The 27,449-nt window shown below is 33.9% G+C and overlaps 1 protein-coding gene across 3 annotated transcripts in view; it reads right to left on the minus strand.

Annotated features, from left to right (window-relative positions):
- The window catches only part of LOC110110237 (protein ESMERALDA 1), a 37,950-nt gene extending 10,501 nt beyond the window's left edge, over nt 1–27,449 (minus strand). For 2 of the 3 annotated variants that reach the window (XM_020841618.2, XM_028696369.1), the window contains exons 1-5: nt 26,811–27,449; nt 14,954–15,023; nt 7,099–7,166; nt 6,886–6,974; nt 1,688–1,885 (exon numbers count right to left, since the gene is read on the minus strand). In XM_020841618.2, the coding sequence (XP_020697277.1) occupies nt 1,688–1,885; nt 6,886–6,974; nt 7,099–7,166; nt 14,954–15,023; nt 26,811–27,236 (851 nt within the window). In that variant the 5' untranslated portion in view covers nt 27,237–27,449. Of the gene's footprint in view, nt 1–1,687; nt 1,886–6,885; nt 6,975–7,098; nt 7,167–14,953; nt 15,024–15,732; nt 15,890–26,810 lie in introns of those variants that run through there. The other variant, XM_028696371.1, reaches the window with a different exon arrangement.

The raw sequence follows: 27,449 nt of genomic DNA on the forward strand, positions 1-27,449 counted from the left end.
TTTAGTAGCCCTTTTTATGTATTGGAAATTGTTAGTTAGTAATTGAAATTTAATCAACCGTCCAACTGTTTGTTTCTATCTCGTTAATTCGAGCATCTGGCCGAGTTGTGACAATAATTATATTACTACTATAAGAAAATCCAATAAACCTTCATCCCGAGAGCAGCACACAATTAAATGGCTAGGAGGCAAAGGGGAGAAGCAGGGTTTGGAAATTGGAAGCTAGGTTTTCAAATAGATGTTCAGTTTTTTATAATGTATGCGACCAATTGACATTGGATTGTCATTGGTAGGCATAAATGCTAGCATTTTATCAAGATACTATCTTTAAAAGTAGGGCATCTAATACTTATGATTTATATATAGATGCATAATGTTGATTAGTATTTTCATAATAAAAAAAAATGTATTTAAATGTTTAATTAAGTAAAATGCAAGGAGTTTAAAAAATGTCACATTATATGGGATAGATTAGTAATGTTTTTGAGGACCTATATAGGTGGGACAACAGACTAGCAAGGTGAGCTCTCAACAACAACAACAACAACATCAAGCCTTTATCCCACTACGTGGGGTCGGCTACATGGAGAAAAAAAATCATTAAGCTCTTGATATTAATTTGAAGGATGGTTCAACAGTAATAATGCTAGATTGCACCTAGGCTCTATTAACCTTTTTGATGTTTGTTGACGGGCAAGATGACTACCTTATGATAATATATGATGTGGGTCTGATATAGTCCACTGTCTTATAATGATCAAGGAATCTAAATATCTATACATGATATATTACAGTATGATAGGATATAATATAAAATGAAAAAAAATAACCAAATGAATGTTATAAGGTGATTGAGCTAGGGTGTTACCACATATACGCTTGGATAATTAATATTTCTATTATGATTTTTTTAGTAAAATTACCTTATTGTTATGTTATATCTTGTTATATCTTATTCAAAAAAATTCAATTCATAATGATTATCTATAATAAATCAAATTAGTCTATATTAAATTTAATTATTATGTTCAGTTCATGATTAGCACGCCATATTATTTCATTAAGTATTTGAATTATGTATTATAATTGTTTATCTTGTTGAGTTTTATAACTCATTAGATTATTGTTTTAGTGTCGTTATAGCCCTAAGGAAAGATGGATTGAGCCTAAGTGCTGATCGTTTTTGAATCCTACTTTTTGAAATTTAGTTTTGATATAAGATATAAAACGTGCGAAGGTAATGTATATGATGAAAGTTTGACATTATGAATGTGAAATCTAATGTCTGTTATAACTCTGTAGATGATGAATGAAATATTTTCAAGTGCTTCCGTGCCATTGAATTGTGTTTAACTTATTGAATCTCTGTTAATCGTGATTCATGAGTTATATTGTATGTTCATATTTGGGTCATTCAGGTGATTAAATTTATCAATCACTCTATTATAATTAGTAGAATTTTAAAATGATTATTGGTGAAAATTTTAATAATTTGCGTCGTACCTGCCTCTCAAAGCCTTATACTTGATCAAGAGTGATGGTGGGGGTGACAAGTACAATTAAAAGCATCTTATATTATATTCAGAAACATGTTTAGAAGACATCAATAAAATGATATACATATCTAAGACGAAAATAATCCAGGAATTCCAACATAGATGAAAGATGATCACTATGTTCAACTCACCTTTCTTCAATTAACTTCGGTAGAACAACATCCCTGTAATATCGAATGGAAGACCAAGCTTTTATCCTGAAGTTGTAAACATTGCTCATATTATGGCCAAACCTTTCCATTATATATTCTGGAATTTTATCAACCACTCGTACATCACTTTGCAAAGTTGTAATGAAGTAGTTTTTATCATATATATCATTGAACTTGCTGCAACGTAAATGAATATTGCACGTTAGGCTTATCATCAAAACCATTGAACTAGCTGCAACTACATAAATAAAACAAATTATCACTGCAGACAATTTTACAATAACTTATAGCTGCCTTATGCCTTTTTAATATAACATTTATCAAATAATATGGAAGCAAGAGCATGATTCTTCAGTAGATCCATAAAACAGCATACATGAGGATTATCAGAAACAACAAAGCATCAAATAGAAAAAATATCTCAGCTTAACGCAGAAGATCAGCTGCTGTCTGCCAATCTTAAAAAAACAGCCAAAACCCTTAATTAGGTGCCAAATGACACTCTCACAACTCTTTGCATGCAATTCTCCAAAAAAAGTTGATGCAATCTATTTACGTTAGCGCAAAATGAAAGGCAAAGAAAGTTTTTTGGTGCGACATTCATATAATTCATGTGAGCATAAATTCTGAATTTTTACTGTCATGAATAATGGAATTTATTTTATGTCCTAAAAAACTTTTTATTTTATAATGATTGTTTTAGTCAATGTCATTAAATTTGTAAGCAAATTGCTAATAGTTTGGTATCAATTTGTTTGTAATTTGTTAGCAACTTATTAGTTGACTAGTAGTTTGTTAGTTTGTTAATGGTTTGTTAGTATGTTATTTCTTGTATCAATAAATATAGGAATTTCAAGTCACAGAAAATAAATTCTTCTTATGGATGTAGAAACCATTCTTCTTCATCTATTCTAAAGTTTTAACCCAAGATAAAGTCTGCAACTTGAAAACTTGCAAGAAGATTATTTCCTCATAAAAGCATGAGATTTGTTTATTTCTTTATTTGTATTGATATTTTTGTCTTTTAAATCTACCTTGCCATTGCCATAATATTCTAACACTGTCATTACCAGGTCACAAGTCCTAGATGAGAAAAATTAAGGGTTGCATTAGGTAGTTGACAGCAAGTATAATGAATCATTTAATACGTTGTGTTAATGCTAGGGTATTCCCTGGAAGTGAGGCGTTGTATGGTTTGAATACAGTGAGAAGTGTGCAAGGGTCGCTGCACCAGTGCCCAGGTGCAGTGTTAAATAGGCAAGGGTTCCCAAATCATGGACGGATGTAGGCAAAGAAGATAGTTCATGAAACTGAAATTAGGATAAGAACTTGGACTATAGGTTCATTACAGGCAAATTAATGAAATTAATAGATATTATGATTCATAGGAAGATAAATATTCTAGGCATTCAGGAAACTAAATGGGCTAGAGAGAAGGCTAAGGAGATTGATAATTTAAGATTTAAACTATGATATTCTGATAAGAGATATATTAGAAATGGTGTAGGTGTCATTACAGATAAGAGTTTGAAGGATAATTTTATAAAATTAATAGAATTAGAGATAGAATTATAGCAATAAAGATTGTTGTTGATGCTATGATTATTAATATTATAAATGCTTATGCTCCTCAAGTATATTTGGATATGTGTTCAAAATTAAAATTTTGTAATGACTTAGAAAAACTAATATAAAAGATACATCTTGAAGAAAAAAAAATTTATTGAAGGAAATTTAAATGGACATGTTGGTAGAAAGATATATGACTTTAAAAACATTCATGGCGGCTATTGGTTTGGAGTAACTAATAAATGTGATAAGATCATATTAGATTTTTCTATAGCTTATGGCTTTGCAATTGCTAATATGTTATTTAAGAAAAGAGATGAACATCTAATTACTTATAAGAATGAATATAATAAAATTCAGATTGATTACTTTCTTATAAGAATAAAGAGGCCCGTAAGAAGTCTAAGAAAGGAATATGTGATTCAAAAAAATTTAGATTTTAAAATCATCTATATAATAAATTAAATAATAAGGATGACGAAAGATATATGTATAAGTTAGCCAAACAAGGAGATAATTAGTAAGGATTTAGTGCAAGTAAAGTGCATTAAGGATGAAATTCAAAAAGTATTTTTATTTGAAGAATATATTTAACAAAGGTGGATGAGATTTTTTTTTAACTTTTCAAAAAAGATTGTGAGAATACGATTGACTTTAGTGACATTAACATCATAAATAAAACTAAAAATTTTTGTTTTTATCGACATATTAGTGAATTTGAAGTTAGAGAAACTTTAAAGAAAATAAAGTGTGTAAAAGCTATTGGACTTGATGATATTCCAATAGAGGTGTGAAAATGCTTAGGAGATGAAGGAATTTCTTAGATTACTAAACTTTTTAATATTATTTTGAAGACTAAAAAGATGTCAGATGAGTGAAGAATGAGTGTTTTGATTCCTATTTTTAAGAATAAAGGTGATGCACAAGATTGTGTGAATTATAGATGAATTAAGTTAATGTGTCATACTTCAAAATTTTGGGAGAGAGTTATGGAGCATAAGTTATGATGTAATACTAATGTTTCTCAAAAACAATTTGGATTCATGTCAGGTAGGTCTACTGTAGAAGCTATATATTTATTGGGAGGTTTGATGGAAAAGCATAGAGAGAATAAGGAGGATCTTCATATGATATTTATTGATTTAGAGAAAGCATATAATAAAGTTCCAAGAGAAGTACTATGGAAAGTTCTAGAAAAGGAGTTAATAATGTTTATATTCAAGTCATTGGGGATATGTATGCAGGTGTTATTACTTATGTTCAAACACAAGGTGGTTTAACCAAGCATTTTCCTATTTTTGTTGGATTACATCAAGGATCAGCCTTAAGCCGATATCTTTTTGCTTTAGTCAAGGATGTTCTCACTAGACATTTGCAAGAGGTTCTACCATGGTGTATGCTTTTTTCTAATGATTCTTCTTGTTGATAAGACTAAAGGGAGTTAAAGGTAAACTTGAATTATGGATGTCAACCTTAAAGTCTAAAAGTTTTCGTTTGAGTGGATCTAAAACTAAATATATGGAGTGTAATTTAGTAGTAATAGATCTAGTGGAAGATTTGTGAATTTGGACGATCAAGTCATTAATAAGAGTACACGTTTTAGATATCTTGGGTCCTTTGTTCATAGTGATGGTGAAATAGATGGGAATATTATTAGCAAAATTCAAGTTGGATGGTTGAAGTGGAGGAATGCATCAAGCTTGTTGTGTGATAGAAAAGTCCCCCTCAAACTTAAGGGAAAATTCTATAAGATAGTGGTGAGACCTACAATAATTTATGATGCAGAATGTTGGCCATTAAAAGAGAAGCATAATATTAAGTTAAGTATTGCATAGACGAGGATGCTTAGGTGGATGAGTGGTTTTACTCTTAGAGATAGGATACGAAATAAGCATATACATGAAAAGGTTGGAGTAGCTCCAGTGGAAGATAAGATTAGAGAGAGTCGCCTTAGATGGTTTGGTCACATAAAACTGCGACCTTCCGATGACCCAGTTAGAAAAGTAGATGTATTAGATTTGACATATGTTAAGAAAGGTAAAGGTATACCTAAAAAGATTTGGTTAGAAAATATTAAAAATGACTTGTATTTTTTAGACCCCACATGGTGGGATAAAAACTTGATGTTGTTGTTGTACTACATCTACCCTATTACCTCTTTAATTTTTTTCAAGAGCAACCTGCATCAAATTGGTGTCAAAGTCATGATTTTGATCACTTTGCAATAAAATTCCATTATGTTTTCCTCTTTAAAAAAAAAAACAAATTACAATATTCCCTCCAATTTCTACTGTTTGCAGAACAATGAATTTACCATTGACCAAGCAGTGATGGCCGAACGGTAAAATTACTGTTGAATGCACATGATAATTTACAAGTTCAATGGGTAAAACAAAAAGTTTATACCTTCAGAAATGGTTTCTGGGGCTTTGTGCAGATCTTTCAAACAATAAAAATAATATTAGTGCCAGGGCAACAACGGCCGACCCCAAATAGAGTAACAATGATGAAGATGATAGCATCCAAGTAATCATGAGGCAATTTGTAGGGGTTCAACTGTTTTTAATAGGACAAAGCATCCATAAAACATGTCCAAAGATGATGTATTTAACCCAGTAATGGTTAAAGGAATAAATAAAATACTTAACTGAATTGGACTTGCTCCAAGTTTCACCAAAGAGACATTGTCAGTTCTCATCATTAACAAGATTTGTTTAAATGTGATTACAAATCTTATGTATGAGATTACCATAAAAATTTTCATTTTTAAGAATTACCTAGCTTATCATCAACATAGTTTAAGTGTTATAAAAGATAATTGCCTAGGTGCTTGAGTGAGGCAAGTCTCCAACGTCGCAAATGCCTCCTATGCAAGAATCGCCCGTAGGTGCAACCTAGGCAAACGCCTTTGTGCAAGGCGCTAAACACCCAAGTGCTTGCCTTAATGATGTAAACTCTCTACCATTTTTAAAAAAATCAAAACCATATCATGAGATCGATGGTTACAAATTCAACGATAATATAGAGAGAGAGAGAGGATTACAAATTCAATGGTGGCAAAGAGAAATAGATAGCAGTGAATATTAGATTAACCTTACAATATGGAGGCTACCAAACTAAGTTTTTATTAGCTTGTTTAAACGTGAAAAATAACTTTTGATCCTTGTAGACACTTTGTTTTAGATAATCTATTTGACAAGATCATTTTGATATTTGGAATAACACAATTTGAAAATATATTTTTCCCGCAACATTTTTATATTTTATTATGATGATTATCATATTATATTCTTAAAAATCCACATAATTAAAACATTCAAATTTTATTAGTGCCTCATGTTGCTTAGGCGAGCACGTCAAATGCATTACATAAGCTAAATCATCTTCCAGGCACCTAGCTCCTTTAATAAAATTCAAGAATTCATTAGCAAATGTGAACTGCATGTTAAAAATGAGCAAGGTTAATGAAGAAGATGCATCAGTGATTCAGATTCACAAACCTAGGATCTCTCCAAATACTGTGTAATTCATTTGCAAACGTGAAGATCAAGTCTAAATTGAAAAAAAATTAATGAAGAAAATAAATCAGTGATTCAGTGTTCAAAAACCTAGGATCTCTCCAAATACTGTGATAATGGAAATTTGGGATTAGAAGCGTAGCATTAAGGTAGCCAGCCACCGCCACTGCATTGCATATCTAACAGAAACAAAGAAAAACTAAAATCACCAATTGAATCCATTTAGACTATTTAATAACCAAAACAATGAAGCCAAAAAAAAAAAAAACCTCAAATAAACAGATTTTAAGGAAGAGAAATAACCGATGTGCGCTGTTGATTCAAGCCACCATTTGCTTCAACATATATGTAACCATTAGATTCAGACAAACCTAAAGACGATGCAAAAAGGTAGAAGAGAGAGGACAACAAGGATACAGTCAGCAAATGGATATATAATTAAACGATGAAAGGAAGGTAGATATAAAAAGAACAATATCAGAATAAACAGTGTGGAAAAATCAAAATAAAAAACAGAACAATTGCAAATCAATATTATTTTGAATTCTCCAAAACTAACCTAAGAACTTATTAATGCTGTTTTTTAACTTATCTATAAGTATATGTATGCACACATAGATGAAAGCAGGGTAGATCAACCACGAGAACAAATAATGGGACAAAAAAAGTTAGATTATTTTTTACGTGGCACCATAACAATAATAGGCTATTTATTTATGGGAAAAAATTTTTTATAACAATCTGCTAGAGAACGCATGATAGTTGTGATGAGGACATCCGACCTTGAAGAGTTTACCACAGACGGTGCCGACTATCTACGGCCACGATCGCACCAATATATTTTTGAGTTATTATATGTATTTGATTTATTTATGCTTTTTCTATGTCTACCCTCACTTGAGGGATTAGTTGTTTGTGACCCTTAGGGGCATTTGTATCTTTTATTTTTTCACTGTAAACATTAGTTATTTATATCCCCTCCTCTTTGGAGAGGCTAATGATGATTATGATAAAAAAAAATTCTATACTTGTGTGATTTGGGAGAGCATGAGAGTTCTTGGAGAGATTGAAGTCCTTAGGTGATGGCAATGCAATACCCTCCAACCGCATGAAGCGTCCTTAGGTCTACCTCTTCATTCCCCTTCCTCCCCTCTCTTTTTCCCCCACAAACTGCCGGCCAACCCCTTCTTTCCTCCCCAACCGTCAGCCTCCACATCCCTCCCCCTTAACTATCGACTAAGCCACCTCCACACCACCACAGCCCCTCCCCTAGCCACCGGCCCTAAGGCCTTCCCCACCTCCACAACCTCCAGCCAAACCCCTCCCCACAATCCTTCCCTAGCTGCCGCCCCTATTCCTTTTTTCCCTACCTGACTGTCAACTTCAAACCCTAACCACAACCTAGCCGCCGGTCTCCTTTCCCCCTAATCAATACTTTCCATCTATAAAACATCTTAAACTAGGAAAGTTCCTAATTCAAATTCTAATCTATTTTGAATTTGAAATTCTTTCCTAACCTGAGATATCTATTTTAGAAAAGTTACTTAAATCAAATATATTTGAATTTTAAATAGGATTGGATTTAAAATAATCTTTCCTCATTTAATATTCTAAATAGGGCAAGCCTTCAATCCCCACCTAAAAGTCCCCACTAATCCCCCTATGCCGCCTGGCCCCTCCGTCCCTCTCTCTCTCTCCTATTCAATTAATAACCCCATTAAACCCTCCCTGTCCAGAAGCGCTAGTACATTAAAATATGTTATTCTCACATGTATGACAGATCCATAACTAGATCATGAATTTTTTTACAATGATCAAGGGCAAGTGGACATACTCAAGTCTCCGTTCTTCGACATCAACCTGGAGATCGATCAAACAGTAGAAGAATACGTTGAGAGGATCGTCTTCTCCCTCGCCGCCGCTATTGAAGAACAACTGATGTATGCAAAAGGGGGGTCAAAACAAATCCTAAATATTGGCCTAGGCTGCTCTTGGTTTATGGCCTTTTACTGCTCTCGGGTAGGCCTTGGCTGCTTGGTATTGAGCTTAAAATTCTGGATTTTACTTGAAGTTAGCTCATTAATGATTGAGCTGAAGCTTAGCTCAATAAATGGTGAAAATTATGATTTTTGGAGAGGTAAACCTGAGGGTTTTTGGAAAAGCTTGAGAGCTTTGTCCACTTCTTCTTCTTCTTTATCTTGGGATAACTTGCGAGTTACTCCTATCCTTCGTCTTGACTTCTAACCTCTTCTTCTATCCGCAAGAATCCACCCCACTTGTATCTTTCTTCTCTCAATGGTTGAATGCAACTTTCGGTGTTTGTTTTTATTTCGTAAGTTTGTAAGTCCTTTTCTATGTGTCTTGTAAGGTGTTTGTGTTTGTAAGTGTCAAAGTTTGTAAGAGTCTTTATATGATATAAAAAGTCTCTTTTGGGTTAATTTGAGTCTTTCTTTTATCTAGCAAGAGTAATGTTTTGCTTGCGAAAATTTGGGTCCCTCACTCAAATTTTTGCTTGCATCAACAACTCTCTCCAGTTCAGTAGCAGATTGTTCTCAAATCCTGATAAAAGTGATTTTCTCCTCCATGTCTTTTGTTTTTCTAAGCCTTCCCTTTAATTTGTGGCATCATAAAGGTTGTGCAACCTATTTCCGTTTAGCCTACATCAAGAGTGTGAGTGAGTGGATCCAAGTAGTGTCAAATCTTATTGTTAATTCAGGGATTTCCTTTGAAAATCCCCCATGCTATGTTAATCTTGATTGTAATTGATTATTCATGATTCTAACGCTTATATGTAGTTTGACCTAAGCTTTAATCATCTCTCTATTGTTTTAATACTTGTATAAATCACTAGAAGTCAACGTAATTATTATTGCTCTAATTCAAAAAAGGCGTGTAATTTTGACATTGCATAATTTCCCATACATTTAGTTCTACATCAGGTTGGCTGCCCCAAAAAAGAAGGGTGATGATGCAACCAAAGAGGCAGACAAACGAAATAAGGGGGCAAAAAGATGTAGCAATAATTTCAAGAAAATTTTAAGGGTGATTGCATGTAGAGATGCAAGGTAAGCGGTTGTGATTCGCAGTACAACCAAGTTGTGACTGGCAGACAGCAAAATAGGAAAGAAAGAGATGCTTCGATAGATGGCAGTATGCAGATAATGGAAGCCTGAAAGCACACGGATTCAAGAAGCCTTAGGAAACATTTTAAGTTATAATTATTACTCTTCCTAAATATATACATAAGTAGCTCAATGCATAAACACCCTTTAAATGTATGATAATGAGAGAAAGCTTTTGACATTCTCCTTTTTTCTACATGGTATCGCAGAATTAGATTAGGGTCTAATTTCCAACTACCCAACCTATTTTCAACCTAATTTCCCTCTCTTACTTTTTTCACTATCTCTGAGTTTTGACTTCTCCACAAGAGAATCAAACATCATGAATTATAAGAATTAGGCCAATTCAATCAAAAGAAAACTCCATATGTTGCAAACCTCAAATAAGATGAATAGAAGAAATTATCTAAAGGAAAATTCACCACCTAAGGGAAAAGAAGGAAAATTCACCACCTGTTGGTCATCCTCCAGATATTGCAGATTCAAAGTTCACAAATTGAGATGAACTTCAAAATCATGACATGGCTATGGAACTCCATGATGCCCAATGTCAATGGACCTTACATGCTCCTCATAACAACAAATGAATTATGGGAAGTTGTGAAACAAACATACTCAAAATTTAAGGATGTTGGCCCTATCTAAAAAATCAAGACAAAACTCTCAACCATCAAACAAAGCAACCTTATGACTTTGAATACTTCAATGCAATGTAGGTTTTCTAGTTAGAGTTCAATTACTACTGAAATCTCAATATGAAATGACGTGATGAATTTGTAGTTCTAAACAATATGTAGAATGCAAGGATCTTTAAGTTTCTTGCAGATCTCAATATAGAATTTGATTAAGTTCACATCAAAATCTTAGACAATAAAATCATGTTTGTACAAGCTAAAGAAGGAAGAAGAATCTTAATGTTAGAAACAACCAACTTAAAAGGGTCAGCTTTGGAAATCACATAAATCGTAGGTAAATGATTGATTGCTCTTGACTCTTCTGAAAAATAAGGAAATTTTCTACTACAAAAACAAACGGTGATGCAATTTATACAAGGGGCATACCAAGGAAATTGTTAGAAATTCCATAGAAAACCTCAAGGTCATCGTGGATACAATGAAATTCAATTGAAAGGATAGAATCATTTCAAAGAGATCGGTCAAGTCAACTCAAGACAAATTAACAGGCTATGGAACCTTATCAACTCTCTAGAAAAGCCATCAGGGTCCTGCTCTTTTAACTCAAAATAATGAAACTTCTAATCTTTGTGTTTTTAGTGCCTCAAATAATTCCTCCAACACATGAGTAATAAACTCAGGTGACACTGACCACAACAATCTCTACTAATATCTTCTAAACCTAGCAAACCTATCATAGTAATAAAAAATCAAAGTACTTGATCGCTCCTAAACCACTATTGAATGGCAAGGGAATATTCCTACTTTAACTTCGACAATGCACTATATGTCCCTTATCATGTTATAAATCTTTAACATATTCATAAAATAATGCAAGATAAAAAAAGCAAGGATATATTCTTGACTGGTTATTGTTTTTTCAGGACCTAACCAAAAAGAAGATGAATGGGCAATCTAAAAAAATGGATGAGCTATACCTACTTAAAGACAAAAATGGCTTACAATAATCATTCATTTTTCTCTTTTATGTTTATGTCTAATAAAGATACTATGTATGATCATCATTATAGATTAGAGTAGTTACCTTTTAAAATCCTCAAATGTATGTTTCCTCAATATTCAAAATTGGTTACATTGAATTTTTTATTATGAAACTTGTGAGATTCCAAACATCATTGGATATCATTTCATGTGTAAGTGACATAAGTATATCTTTCATCTCACTCATTTATTCTTTCATATTAATCTACGTGGATATTTGGAGACCCTAAAAAATCTCTAATCTCTCATGTGCCAAAAAATCTATAATATTTATTGAACCATATGACATAGCTATATCTTATAATCTTATCAAATAAAAATCTATCTTTATAATAAAATATCAATTTGGTATCATCATAAAAAATACAGGATGATAATGCCCAATATTATTTTAACCAAATATCATCTCCATTCAACTAAAAATGCATTATTCACCAAGCCTCATATATCGACATCCACAACAAAATGGGTCGACTTGAAGAAAAAAATAGACATCTTCTTGAGATTGCAAGGACTCTTCGATTCCAAAATCAAATTCCAAAAGGATATAGTGGAGCCACTATCCTAATCTCAACATTTTATTATTAATAAAATACCATATATAGTGATTGATTTCAGAAATCCCATGAACTACCTCATTGAATTTTTTTTCCTAAGAGAAGTTTCTTCACAAAAATTACTCCAAAAAAAGTTTGATTGTACCTTAAGTACCCATTCAAAACCAACAATGAGTAAAATTAGATCTTAAAGTACTTAAGTGCATTTTAGGATATTCACAAACTCAAGGGATATAAATACTATCATCTAAACACTATAAAATTTTTCATAATAAAAGATGACACATTTGATAAAAACTAATCTTTCTTTAATCAGACTTATCTTCAAAGGAAGAACAGTCGTAGAAGATAAGTACGAAGAACTATTCTTTCTGTTGTTTGTTCAACTACTAATATAATGAATTGAGATAGTTTATTCCCACCAAGATTAACACTCCGATTACTAAATCACTCCAAGTCAGTACAAGAAGGGCAAAGGTCATCCAAACACTCTTGCAAGTCCAATACTCCAAACCCTTAAACTTTCTACCTCTACCAACAATGATTTTGTTCAACCTATTGTTATACTAAAGATTTAGAAATTAGAACACTCACTATATCAAATAACTCAATACAGATACATTAACTACTCTTTTACACATAAAGTCTTCCTTATATTAACACCATTAAATTCCAAAAACCTTGTTTGAGCTAATAAGAAACAAATATAAGCTGAAAACTATAAGAGAAGAGACGAATGCCATAAAAATTAATCATACTCTAGAAATAGTTGAACGACCTAAAGGAAATAGGGTAATAGGATGTAAGTAGAATTTTACATAAGAATATAAAGTTGATGGAAACCTAAAAATATATAAAATCAGGTTAGTTACAAAATGCGATAGTCAAATCTTGTCGGATAGACTACTAGAAACATTTGCTTTTGTTGCATAACAAAATTACATTTCGTATAGTTATCTCTTTGGCTGCTAATTTTGGATGATCCTAAGAAATAAAATGATTGATATAAAGAATGTCTTTTTCCATGATGATTGGGAAAAAGAAATTTTTGTGGATTCCCCACCAACATTCAGTAACTTTTTAAAAAACTAGGTATGTAAACTAAGAGAGACCATACAAGTTAAAGCAATCTCCAAGGGCATAGCCATGAGTGTAAAGAGATTAAACAAAGCCAAACGACAATACGCTCTTTATGAAACACTCAGTGAAAGAAAAGTGACAATTCTGGGTTGATTTGTACTCCTTATGTTCCAATAGCCAATCAAATTGCTGATATATTCACCAAAAGCTTTTGCAATCCCACATTCAAAAAAATTTTGAGCCAACTGGGAATGGAAGATCTCGATTAGCCAATGTGTGGGGGGGTGTTGGAAAACGGAGGATTGTTAGGCCCCCAAAAATACAAGGGTGACAATACATCCAAGTAAATGGACAAAGGCAGCAAGGGCTGGATAGTTGTGGCAATAAGTTTAGGAAGAATTTATGGGAGAATGCATGCTAGATGGAAAGTATGCATATATGATTGGAGATCCAACAAAGCTGTGATTGGCAAACAGCAAAATAAAAAAGAAAGTGACACATGAATCTGTAGAAGCAGATGAAAATTAAAAATCTAAAGGCCCACGGATTCAAGAAGCATCGGGAAACATTTTTAATTATAAATAGTACTCTTTCTACAGATGCATAGGCAGCTCTCTCTATATATATATACCCTTCAAATGTATGAAAATGCAAGCAAGATTTTCCCATTCTCTTATTTTCTACCATCAATAAAATGATCTCATAAGAAAGGACCATAAGTCTGAGGGTTCGCCCACCTACTAGATATAAGTTAACATTTACAATGTTGAAGTTAAAAATTTGACAAAAGAGTTTTTAAAAAAAAAGAATTACAATATTACTAGTCAAAACAAAATAGAAATGGATATCAAATGAATATTGGAATAAATTGAAAGTTAAAATTGAAAATGAAATTAGCTGTACATCAACAGAAATGAATGCTGCAATCAAGCAATAATCCATAAAGAATTATACAAAATTTGATATATTCACAATGTATAGAATCTACAAAAGAATCAAATGATGGGGATTCATATAGACCCGATGGATTATCAGTAAACATGATCAAAATTCTTTAAAAAAAATTATCACAAATGCAATATTTCAAATATGTTCAACCTTCCAGCCTAAGAAAAATAGTAAATTAAAATTCAACTCCAAATCTATCTTGGCACTAAGTAGCTGCTTATGCTTAATGTACAACAAATCAGCTAATCAACTAAATTAAGGGCTGCTCCCAAACTACCAGAACATCTTTGACATTCATATATCAAGATAATCAATTTTGGAGAAACGCAATTAATATTGAAAGGCATACTTACTGCATTATTGACTGCTTTATGAAGGTTCTAAACAAAGCGTGACCACTATTAATAGTACAGGAAAAGGATCCAGTAGAAAAAACTCAGCCTCCACCTAAATATTACGCCACATCTTTAGAATTGGTCAAGCTACGCAGGGAACTTATCATCCAATCAAACGAACTCATATATAATGCCACAAAAGGAATTGATAGGATATCCGTCAAAATTAAGAGAATAGAAAGTTTATTGGAAGAAAGATGAGAAATCAAACATAAATATGTAGACAAATAATAAAAACATAAAACCGTGCTAGATTATGGAACAATATTACAGTTTATAAAACAAACATAGCATCATTAGAACCTTGAAAGTTGTAGAACTGACAATAACTTCAAACAAAAGTGAATGGCATATATATATTTCATTAAAAATATCAGTACCACTTGTGTTCATGTTTATACAGGGTCTCCAACCATCACCTCTGTTAGCATGTTTCCAGACATTTGCCAGCTAAAAAAGAAAAAAATGGAAATATAAAAGCTCATTAGCTTTGCCGAATTTCAGGCTTATGAAACATAAGGCAGAAATGAAGAATGAAGAACTACATTTCCTTGAATGAAATGACAACATTAGCATAAAGTTGAGAACAAACAGACATTCACATGGTTACTATGCCCGGTTATCTGGCATAAGATCAAACAGAATAAGCTTGAGAAATGACATTTAAGGAGACCATAAAAAAGAAAACTCAAAATTCTCATAAATGGTACTAGGATGAAGCAAGACTCTCAAAAAGCTACCAACATCATGATTCTTCAACAGATAACAAAGTCAAAAAAAATGGAAAAAAAAAAACTATTAAAGAAAAGCGTAGTTGAGATATTTAGGTTATGACAATTTGGAGGTACTTTATTCCAGGCCCATAAGAAAGGCAATGCCTTGTTGCACCAGAATCAGCAAAAGTCATGTTCCCACTTTCTGGAAACATTGACTAAGGTACCCACTATATTATCAAGATTTGTGGTTTGAAAGATGCAGAACAAATAAATAAAAGGGACAATTCGTGTTTATTTTAGACAAGAAAAAACCTGGGCAGTTTCAAACGTAAAGATGAAACTGAAATCAGCATAAACTTTTAAATTACATTTTGTGTATGTTTATGCATGGGATTAAAAGAATGGGATCTTTCTTTCTTCTATGGATCCTTTTTTTTCCTTACATTTTTGTTCTGTGAATTGATGGAAGACGTCCCGGAGCTCATTAACTCCAGATTCAGCTGCACAGTATCTGCTATGACATTTGATAAATTGTTCCGGGATACCAATGTGGATTACAGATGACTGCGGAAAATCCAGCTCCACTTGAGGGAGAAGATGTTCTGGTGGAGAATTCTCCATAATGTGGTTCCCTACCAATGCGTGGTTGTGCAATCGAAGATTAGAGGAGTGCAATTGTGTGTTTGGAACTATGGGAAAGCTGAAAAAAGTGATCACATTACCACTCAGTGCAAGATGCTCGTAGATGTATGTGAAAAGCTTGGCCAATGGGGGGTGTTGATTCCTGGATTCCAATCTCTGAATGAACTTATCACTCAACTGCATTTGAGTGTGGCATCGACTTCACCTTGGGTAAGAACCTATTGCAACTTGGTATATCAAGTATATCAAGCTTAGCATGCACGTACCGACAAGAAGCTCAGGAAACAGTTCAGGACACCTGCCGTGTTAGCTGCCAATGTGCTAGCCACCTCTATCGGCCCTCACCAATCCCCAATTTTGAAGCGATGGGACACTAAACAGCTACCAACATTGCGTCACCATAAACTTTGGTGTCCACCCCTATAAGTTGGTTTAAGGTGAATGTGGATGCTACCTTGCTTCCTTCAAACCAGGCGGGGCATAGCAGCAGTATTCAGAGATCATGATGGCATCCTCCTTGCTATTGGGAAGCAAATAGAATATTGGGACAGCACTAAGGCAGAGCTTATTGCTGTTTTGGCAATTAAAGATGCTAAATAGGATTGGATACTTGAAAAAGATGGAATTATCATTGAAGGTGATTGTGAAAGTGTTATAAAATGTTTCCAAAACACAATAAATGCTCAAAGCCACTCTATTCACATGGAGGCAGAGTATGACATATCCTTTTGATGGACTTTAAACCAGTCCTTTTCCACTATATCCCTAGAGAAAGTAATTCTATTGCTAACTTTTGTGCTTCTTTTGCTCTTTTTGGTGATAAGGTATACATGATAGGGACCTTCCTTCAACTTTTTAGTTTATGTTGAGGGAGGATAGTGACAAAGTTACCCATACATAATTTTATTGTACTCTTTCCTTTATTTTGATCAATGCAAAATGCAACTTTCAAGAATGGTACAAAGATGGGGGCTCTGTATGTGCAATCTTGATTGAAAACTTAATCTATAATCCAAACCAAGGTTTAAAATTGCATAATTAGGTATTGAGGCGTTTTTTGTTCGTGAGGTAAGACGTAAGCCTCAAGATGTTTTGAATTGGAATTGTGCTAAGGCAAGCCTCATATTGCGCATTTTTAAAATTGGATTCCAAACTATACTAAAGCTGGAATTTCGCATTTTGGAGTATCAATTCATGCCACTTGGCTTTTGGGAGGGAACTAAAAGTTTCCTAATCAAAAGGGAGATGTTTAGAAAGGTTCTTAATCAAAGAGGAATTGTTTATGAAAGTTTTAATTACAATTGGGTGAGAATTATTTAGGGCAAGAGATCTAATTTGAATTCAAAATCTAAAAGGGAATTATTTAGAGAAAGGGAGGAGGAATCAAGGGGGGATTGCTTAGGAAAGTTTTAATTACAATTGAGATGGAATTATTTAGGGCAAAAAATCCAATTTGAATTCAAATATGAGAATGAATTATTTAAGGAAAGGGGGTTAATTTGGGAGGGAATTAGAAGAGCATATTTAAGGCTAACAATAGGGTGATTTCATGATTATGATGTCTTGTTTGCTAAATTTATATTGTTCTTAGGTTGAATGGGCTCTAGCTGACGACTAGGGATTTGGGAGAGACGGATCTTTCTCTCCAATTGAAGATCCAACTGTATCTTGTCCTTCTTTCATAGCTATTTGAAAAAAAAATGTTCTTGTGAGTTCTTTGATTTTCCATTTTCTAGTTTGTTGAAATCATATTTCAGCCATAGATTTTCATAAATTCTACATCCACTTACTATCAAATTGGTATCAGAGCAGTATCCTGCGCTAAAATATAAATCCTTCTCGCTGTTTTTGTTGCATTTGTTTCCTCTGTCTTGCTGATTTTTGCTGTTAGAAGACCAGATTCGCTATTTTTTGTTGTTTCTTTTGCTATTTGGAGCATAGACCTGGATACCTCTAGCTGGAAGAAAGGTAGAAGTGTTAGAAGGAGAGATCGGACAATTGAAATCTGATTTTGTATAAAATATTTTAGATTTCAAAAAGCAATTTTTAACTACCATGAGAAGATCGATGAGAAGTTTACCATCATGGAGGAGATGATGAGGAAGATGCTCGAGTTCCAAACCAAAACGGCATCATCACATGCAGAGGAACCGCCGGTAACCAAGTGAGTGGAGGAAACCCTAATTCGATAAGGAGAGTGGAAGATCAGGAGGTGAAAATGTTGGGAGAAGAAGATGAGATGCCACCTTTGGAGCCACTTCCGAGGAGGGGAAAGGATGGAGTGAGATTTTTTGTGGAGCTACAGAGTTTGGAAAGAGAATAAGATGGGAAGAAGATAGAAGCACACATGGTTCAGCCACCCCTACAACAATATTAAGGGGTGTTCCAGCCAGTTCAGGGGTTGTCGCCTAGGCAAGAACGAGAGCATGCTATCATCTTGAAGGAGTCTCACCTATCAGTATTTGTCTGTAACATCATCCCCAAATCTTAAACGAAGAGATTGAGAGATTAATCAAGGAAATGCAGGAGGCAGGGATCATTCGACCCAATGACAGTCCATTTGTCAGTCTAGTACTTCAGCAGCAGTTTTCTTCGTTCCACCTTTAAGACAAGCCGGCAAGGTGACACTTTAGGAGGGGAGTATTGATGGACCGGCTGATTTGATTGGGAGGGAATTAGAAAGTTTCATAATCAGGAGGAAACTGTTTAAAAATGCTCCTAATTAAAGGGGAATTGTTTAGAAAAGTTTTAATTACAATTGTGAGAAAATTATTTAGGGCAAGCGATCTAATTTGAAAATTCAAAATCTAAGAGAGAAAATTATTTAGGGAAAGGGATGAGGAATCAAGGGTAATTGTTTAGGAAAGTTTTAATTACAATTGGGAGGGAACTATTTAGGGCAAGAGATCTGATTTGAATTCAAATATGAGAGGAAATTATTTAGGGAAACAGGACTTATTTGGTAGAGAATTAAGGAAGCCTATTTAAGGCTAACAATAGGGTGATTACATGATTAAGATGTCTTGTTTGTTGAATTTAGATTGTTCTTAGGTTGATTGGGCTCTAGCCGGTGGCTATGGATTTGGGAGAGCCGGATCTTTCTCTCTAATTGAAGATCCAATTGTATCTTGTCCATCTTTCGTAACTATTTTGAATAAAAAAGTGTTCTTGTGAGTTATTTCTTTTGTTTTCCAATTTCTAGTTTGTTGAAATCAGATTTCAGCCATATATTTTCACAAATTTTGCATCCACTTCCTGTCAGCCTTCTTCTTTCATGAAGTGTTATAGGCCAAATTCATACCCTTTGCAATTAACTTTGTCAAATTACTCGGGGTGGGCCTTGTGAATCCTTCTTCGCTAATCCAATTAATTTCTGCAAATGTTAACACAAATTTATAGCTTTTTTTTTAGTATTATTTTGCTATGTTGTCATTTGCCCACCCTTCATTCCAATTCCTTTTGCATTAACGCCATTAACTAAATCACACAACCTTAGCAATGCATCATCTATACTCTTATAAATGAGAACAATCCTATGTTCCCTATTTTCTAATGTCTAATAAAGTTTACTCCTGAAACTAATCTAATATAATCATTCTCCACTCTACGTTCTAGTTTAGCACATCCATGTTAGCTCTCTCATAAACTTAAGTTAGTGCATACACTTGAAATGTAGAGAAAAAAAAGGTGTGGCTAGAATATAACTCAAATCTTATGGGAGAAATCACAATAAATTGATCATTGAAGCAATCAAGACTTTCTAAAATAATTGAGTGCACATTCAAATAATTGCTTAAGTACAAAAGCATCAAGCAAGCCCAAGGATAGCAACTATAAATTGTATAATGATCAGCATCTTCAGATAGCTTAGTCTGAAAGGAAGTGTTGAAATAATCTTAAATTCATGGCCAGCACATTTCCATTCATAGCAACCCAGCAATCTATGAACAACTTCCATCAACAACAATCTTTTAACAGCAATATTCCATTACTATTGCATAGTGAATTATGGATTCTAAAATTAAAAAATAATTTCCTTTTTTTTATTTTTCTTTTTTTTTTATAGTTGCTTCTCTACTTAATTATGTACAGTTTTCCATCTTATTTTTTTACACATAATAATTTAATAAATCCAGTCATACAATCTCCCATTTTCAACTTGCATCACTTCTCACTCTAATTTTCAAAAAGATATCAGAGACATTAGGCATAGGTGCTTCACCGACAATAAAAGTTGGTATTCGTCCAAGAAGAGCAGTGAAAACATATGTGAAGGATCCTTTAAGAAATAAGATGGTGAAAATTGCCATGAAGAAGCTCGTGCTCAAAAAGCAGGCAAATCCAATGCTAGAAATCAAACTCAAAATGAAAATCCATGATAAAATTATGAAAAATAAAAATAAAAGAGAACCAACCTCAAAAAATCACGACATCCATCTCCTTCCTATTTAAACCATTTAGACATCAAAATAAAGACCATCAACCATTCTCCCATCAGAAGCTTATTTCAAAACATCACCAAAATAAGCTTGTTTGATCAAAAAAGAAAATTATCAGATGCCCACATCACAAATAAGAAGAAACATGCTGTTTCGATAAAGTCGGGAGCATCTAATCATGATAGGATACCAAAATATCTTCAACAATTACAACTCATATCATAAAAATTATAAAGTCTGTATTGTAAATTGTTCATAATAGAAAGTGGTTGGAATATGTTTTATTATTCTCTCAAAAGATCTAAAGCTTGACTCTGGTTCTAGTGCCTAAACTAGATTGCAACTTACTACCAATAAATATACTCACTTGAGCCAAAAAATGTGTCACTAATTTCTCATCTTATCTTTGTCACTTTCAGAACTTGAACTCAAAGACAATGACTGACAGTGCAAAGATGTGTTCAAGCCTTTATCTTCTAAATAATGATCCCTTAATTAAGATAAGGGCTTAAACAATGGGGTGTGTATCCACCAAAACCCACTTCAAATTTCAAACACACTTCAAATAATTATAGTGGTGCCTAGCTTTGGCACTATCGACTAGGACACCCAAACTTTACTTGTCTTAAGAAATTAAATCTTTCCCAATTCACCAACAAAAATTCCAAGGACTTATAGTGTGAAATTTTTCATCTTGCTAAATACACTCATAGTTCTTATATAAGTCAAACCTATAAACATTCATAATAATTTGCTTTAGTCCATAATGATGTGTAGGGACATCAAGAGCCAAAACTATCTCTAAAACTAGATAGTTTATTCCCTTCATTGTCGATCATAACTGTCTCACTTATGCTTTCATAATAAAAGAAAAACTCAAACCAAAACAAATATTTAAACATTTAAACACCACGATCCACTTAATTGCAGCCCAAAATTCAAGTTCAATCAATAATGTGAAAGAATACTTCAAATTTACCTTACAAAATAATCTCGTATATCTAGTTATTAACCACCAAAGCTCTGCGTCGACACCACTCAACAAAATAGAGTGGTTATAGGACAAAAAGGCATCTCTTAGAGTTGGATCAATCACTAATACTCTTCACAAATGCTCCTAGGTATCATTGGAAAGAAATTGTTATAATAATGATGTATCTTATTAAAAGAGTGCCTTTAAGAGCACCCAAATTTCAAAACTCTATTCAAACTCTTTGTTATTCATTTCCCAAGATCAAAAACATTTCTTTTGTTCCTCCAAAAATTTTTGAGTGTTCAATTTTCTTTCATGTTCTTTCTCAGCAGCACAAAAACTTAGACCCTAAATCTATTAAGAGTATTTTTATTAGATTAATCCGTAAATCAAAAAGAGAATAAATGATATTCCCTGGTTGTTAAAAAAATTAACAATTCCACAGATGCAACCTTCCATGAACACCAACCTTCTCTTGCATGTGAATAATGCAAGAACATAACTTTCAAGTTTAGAACTCATGTAATCATCCACCATCATCTCTCATCATACATGTGAATAATGACCATTTCTCATTGCCACTCATTCAACCTATTGAAGCTTTGTCACACCAGCAAACTCCCTTATCACCTTGTAAATATATCCAACCTACTGAAGCCTCATCATTACCACAAACTTCCTCATCTCCTTGTCAAATACACTCAGCCAATGGAGAATGAGCTTTGTTTCTAAAAGAAAAAAGAAAAAAAAAAAAACTTAAGAAGGGCATCAATCAATATATATCCCACACACCCAAGAACCTAAAAATGAAATACAAACCTGTGAGAATAATCCACGGATACTGATATTGATCTCCACTATCCTATTGCCTTATGAAAAGTATCGAGGTCATGCACAAAACATCCAATCTATGATTTTATGACTACTAAAAAATTTTTCACTTGATTTCATGTTTTTGTTATTGGTCTTGATAAAATATATATTTCAAATAATGTTCATGAAAGCTCCCAAAACCTCTAAGCGGAAGAAAGCCATAATAGAGGAAATATAAGCCTTTGAAAATAATGGAAGGTAGAAAGTTTTTGAATTTCCACTGAGAAAAAAAAATCTAATTGGATGCAAATAAGTATTTACAATCAAATATAAAACAGATAGAGGGGTGGATAAATTTTAACTTCGACTTATTATAAAAATGTGCATCCAATCATATAGTATTGACTATCAAAAAACTTTATCTAGCATTGCCAAACATAATAAAATTCATGCTACACTCTCCTACGGAAAATTTGGATTAGGCAATACATCAACTTGACATTAAGAGTGTTTTTTAACCGGGATCTTTAGAAAGAAGTATATGTGGAGACCCCACCTGAATTGAAAACTTAAAAAAGAAATGTCATTAAAGCATGTAGACTTAAAAAAGCTCAATATAGCCTCAAACAATCCCCTTGTGCTTGATTTGGCATATTCTCCTAATATGTTGAAAAATGAAAGTGGACTCAGTGCCAAATTGATCACACTCACTTCATCAAATGATTACCTAAAAAAAAAAAGTGATTTTGATCATATGCACAAATGATATTATACTAATAGGCGACTTCAATAATGAGTAAACCAAATTAAAGTGATTTCTGGCAAAAGAGTTTTAGTTAAAATATGAATCTAAAATATTTTCTTGATATGAAAGTGACATGATCAAATAAAGTATTGTTATTTCCCGAAGGAAGTATTCTTGATTTATTTTAAAAAATAGTAATACTTGGATATAAGCTCATAGAAACTTCAATTGACTCAACAAAAAATAAGGAATCAGTACTAATTCCACACCTACTAATAAAGGGTGGTAGCAATGCCTGATAGGCCTCACCTACCTCACTCATGTTGCTATTGGGTTCTATATTAGTATCTTAAGCCTATAAATGAACAAATCTACTAAATACCACATGGAAGTTGTTAATCGCACCTAAGGTGCCTGAAAATGGCACTATAAAAATGCATGTTATAAAAAAAAAGTCATACAATAAAATAATCAAAATTTCAAAGATGCTAATTGAGCTGGAGAGCCATCAAACCAAAGATCCACCTCCAGTCATTGTACTTGTGCATGGGGAAACTTGGTAACATGGAGATATAAGTATGTGATCTCAAGAAGCAGTGCTGAAGCTGAATATACGGTAGCAACACTAGGCATTTATGAAGGATTGTGGTTAAGAGATTGTTAGAAGAACTAAACTATCAAGTGAAAAAAAAACTCTAAAAGTGCATTATGACAACTAGATTGTCATAATTATAGCAAAAAATTGATAGGTAACACTTGTAGATCTCAAGTATTTCCTATCAATCTTCAAAGAAACAACGAGAAAACTCTTTCAAACTCCAATGAAAATCAGGAAAAACAATAGATTTTATTGCAAAAATCAATTAACGGACGAAAAACAAACAAGAAACAAGTGATCCTCAATTCGAGAGGAGGATCGATCTCTCCCAATCTCTACACGCCGCTAGAGCCCAAGACAAACTAAGATATCTCAAATTTCAGACAAATTCAAGATGCCCTAACCCTAGGAAAGCAAACTATTTAATGCATACAATTTAAAAGGAAATCTCTAAGCAGTCCCTACATTTAATTTCCCTCCTAAACTCCCTTCAAAAACCTTCCTAAATGGCTCTCACAATGGTAGTCAGATCGCGCCTACAGGAAGAGGCGGACTCTTCCGCCTCTGTTTCGTTGGGCCAGTCCTGCGTGGACCGGCTGGACCAGTCTAACAAAAATCCAATCCAAAATGACAAAACTAAAAACATTGAGAAAGAGCAATATTTCATCAAAGAAACATAATGAAAATGGATTTAGCCCAACCATACAATATTCCAACAAACTCGTAAATTACAAATATCCTCGCCAAAGCTTTACCCAAAATAGTTTTGATAAACTAGTCAACAAATCGGGAATGATCAACATATGCAGCCTAATTTGATGGGAAGTGTTGAAATAATCTTGAATTCATGACTAGCATATTTCCATCTACAATAACCTAGGAATTCATGGATAACTTTTTATGTACAACAATCCATCAATCTATGGACAACAACAATCATTTATACTATGAAATGAATTCAATATTCTAAAATTAAAGACTTGTTTCTAAAATTTGGTTATTTTCTTGGTAATTGTTTCTTTAACTATTAATATACAACTTCTCATCTTATTTGTTTAAATGAAATACGAAAATATAAATTAAGCATACAATCTCTCATTTTCTAGTCCCCTCTCCTTTCATTCTAATTTCAAATGCAAGTAATTCTCGAATCATTGAGAAGAATAACAATAACAAATTTATTTTTCACAAACAACTTTACAACTAAGAGATCAATTTAGAAGATAATTAACTGTCAACACTTGTATAAGACACCATTGGCTACTAGTACACTAACTCCCCATGTACTGTTTCCTCTTCACATGTACTGTTCCCTCATCACCGTTATAAAAGATTGATGTTGTCTCAACTTTTTCCTAAAGATAACCATGAAAAAAAAACTCAATCGTAGAAAGAAATTAGAGAAAATTAAAAAATAATATAAAAACAAAAACTAGGCTTACAAACTTAAGTTTCCATCTATTATTCCAAGCAAATGATTTCCGTTCACCTCTACTATTATTCTTTGTTCATCTCTATTATTCTTTTTAAGCATAACACCAAAATTCTCTATTATTCTCTTTAAGCATAACCCAAATAATTCAAAATCAATGCCAAAATATGAAAATGAATGATGTTGAACAGCAAATCAACATAGATAAGTAAAGCATTTCTTAGCAAGACAAAATGTCCCAGATCTCATACAACCTACAACTGTAAACGCTTCAGATTTTTCATTGTTGAGGAATTGATATTTCAAGTAATATTTTGATTTCTGTATGATCTTTTAATGAACTAGAACTTCAAAAGTAGTCCAAAACAACTTCCTGGCCAACTTCAAGAAAAACTTCGGCATAATTGACTACTAGTACATCTACCTTTCATTGAACTAAATTGGGAGCAAAAACACTTGAATAGTGTCTCCTGGAAAAGTTTGAAATCATACCACATTTATAGAAGAACTGAAAGGCACTTCACAAAAGCTACAGCATTTATTAAACATTCTGTTAACATTGATAGGCTTCAACCATGTTACATTTCAGAACATTATTATTGCAAGCAATGAAATGAACTAACAAGCAACTACAGAATGAAGAGCCTCATCTCCTTTCAAAATAAAGGTTCACCTCTTAACACAAGGATAACATTGATAGACTTCAACTATGTTACATTTCAGAATATTATTATTGCAAGCAATGAAATGAACTAACAAGCAACTATAGAATGAAGAGCTTCATATCCTTGCAAAATAAAGGTTCACCTCTTAACACAAGGACAACAACCATCGGTTTAATTCTACCTTTTTTCATCAAACTGATACCACAATGTTTCTTTTTTTCATTTTCCCTTAAAGATGATTTCATCTCAACACATACGAATTAAACAAACATCACCTAGACAATCCTACATGGCTCGAGTAAAAGATGAACCCTTTTTGAAGTGAAAATAGAACAAAAGTGAGCTGACAAATAAGCAGGAATGCTCTCATCTACTTAAACCTATTCTTGTCAATTACAGCTCAATGGAATGAAAAAAGATCTGTCAATTGCAAAATGCAGGCACTTCCATTGTCCTAGCACCATCTAGTGCAAGATAGACTACAAGAATATATTGCCGGAAGAGTTTTTATGTTCAAAGTGTATATCAACAATACCTAGAACGGATTTCAGGTTTTGGCATTCTCGGACAAACAAGGTAAAACTGAAAACTACAGAACAAAGTCACTTCAGGCATAGGCAGCAGGAAGGCCATCAACTCAAAAACTCTGAAAGCATGCTAATAAAGATTTAAGAAAAATGGAAGTTAGACGGAGAATAAAAGGCCAGAATACCAGAACTGCCATTAACTTAACATGTACTATTTTTCCTACACCCCATCCTCTAGGGCAGCCTCAACCGGGTTTAAACATCGACTTTTGGAATTAACAGAAAGCTGTCACCTGCTTCCAATGTCAAATCACACTCCATAACAATGTCAAAAAAACATATCAGAAGAATAATCTTGAATCAGATGAAAAATTCATTGCATCACGAAGAATCATTTACTCCAGACACTATCCCAAGCTTCACTATCAGTGTTGTTAGGAACCCTAAATGCACCAATCCTCATTACGAAGAAACATCAAACAAGAAATAAGACTAAAGAATCCCCTCAGAGCTCCATCTTTCACCGATCAGCTGATTCGCCACAGTATTGTCCACACTCAAGGCTTCCTCCTCACCACCGAACTATAAACAATGTCAAACGCCTAACCATACATTGTATGCAACAAGAAACGCAGAGTACTTCAGATCCGGACGAGGAGTGAAGCACTAAAGCTAGAAGGGACTAACCCCGTCGGATGAGTTATCGGCGTCCATGTCAGCGCGGAGGCGTTCATAGAGCTGAGGGCTCCTGTAAAGTGAGCCAGGGGCGGGTCGGGAGATGATCGCAGGAACGCCGTCGAGCGAGACGGTGCCCATGTAGAGGAGCATCCCGGATACGTATATCAGTGGCGCGAAGAGGAATATGGCCTGGCGCCGGAGGAGAAGAGAGAGCAGCATCCACGCCAACTTCTGTGCAAGCGTCCGTGGCGCCCCCGGCGGTAACCTCCGACCGCCAAATCCGCCGCCATCCTTCGCCCCCCGCCGGTGCATCCTCGGAGACCTCCTCGGCGAAGCCGGCGGCGACGGTGTCCCGCTTCCGCCATTCGCAACCGCGGCGCTGCCACCGCCGCTGCCGATGCTCCCCACACGGATGTACGCCTGGTTCGGCATCATAATCTTGACCCCGACAATCGATGCTCCCTTCTTTGCTGTCCTCGTTTCTCACCCCTCTATTTCGTCGACTTGTGATTTCCTTGGGCACGGAGAAAGTCGGGGAAGAAGCAGAAAGCTGAGGGGCGCGATGACCGCAGGTTGGTTGCGGCGCACGTGAGGCGATGTTCTCCACCCGGGGACGACTCTTGAGCTTTCTTTTTAGACCCTGAACAC

Source organism: Dendrobium catenatum, unplaced genomic scaffold, assembly GCF_001605985.2.
Source record: "Dendrobium catenatum unplaced genomic scaffold, ASM160598v2 fragScaff_scaffold_740, whole genome shotgun sequence".
Lineage (NCBI taxonomy): Eukaryota > Viridiplantae > Streptophyta > Magnoliopsida > Asparagales > Orchidaceae > Dendrobium > Dendrobium catenatum.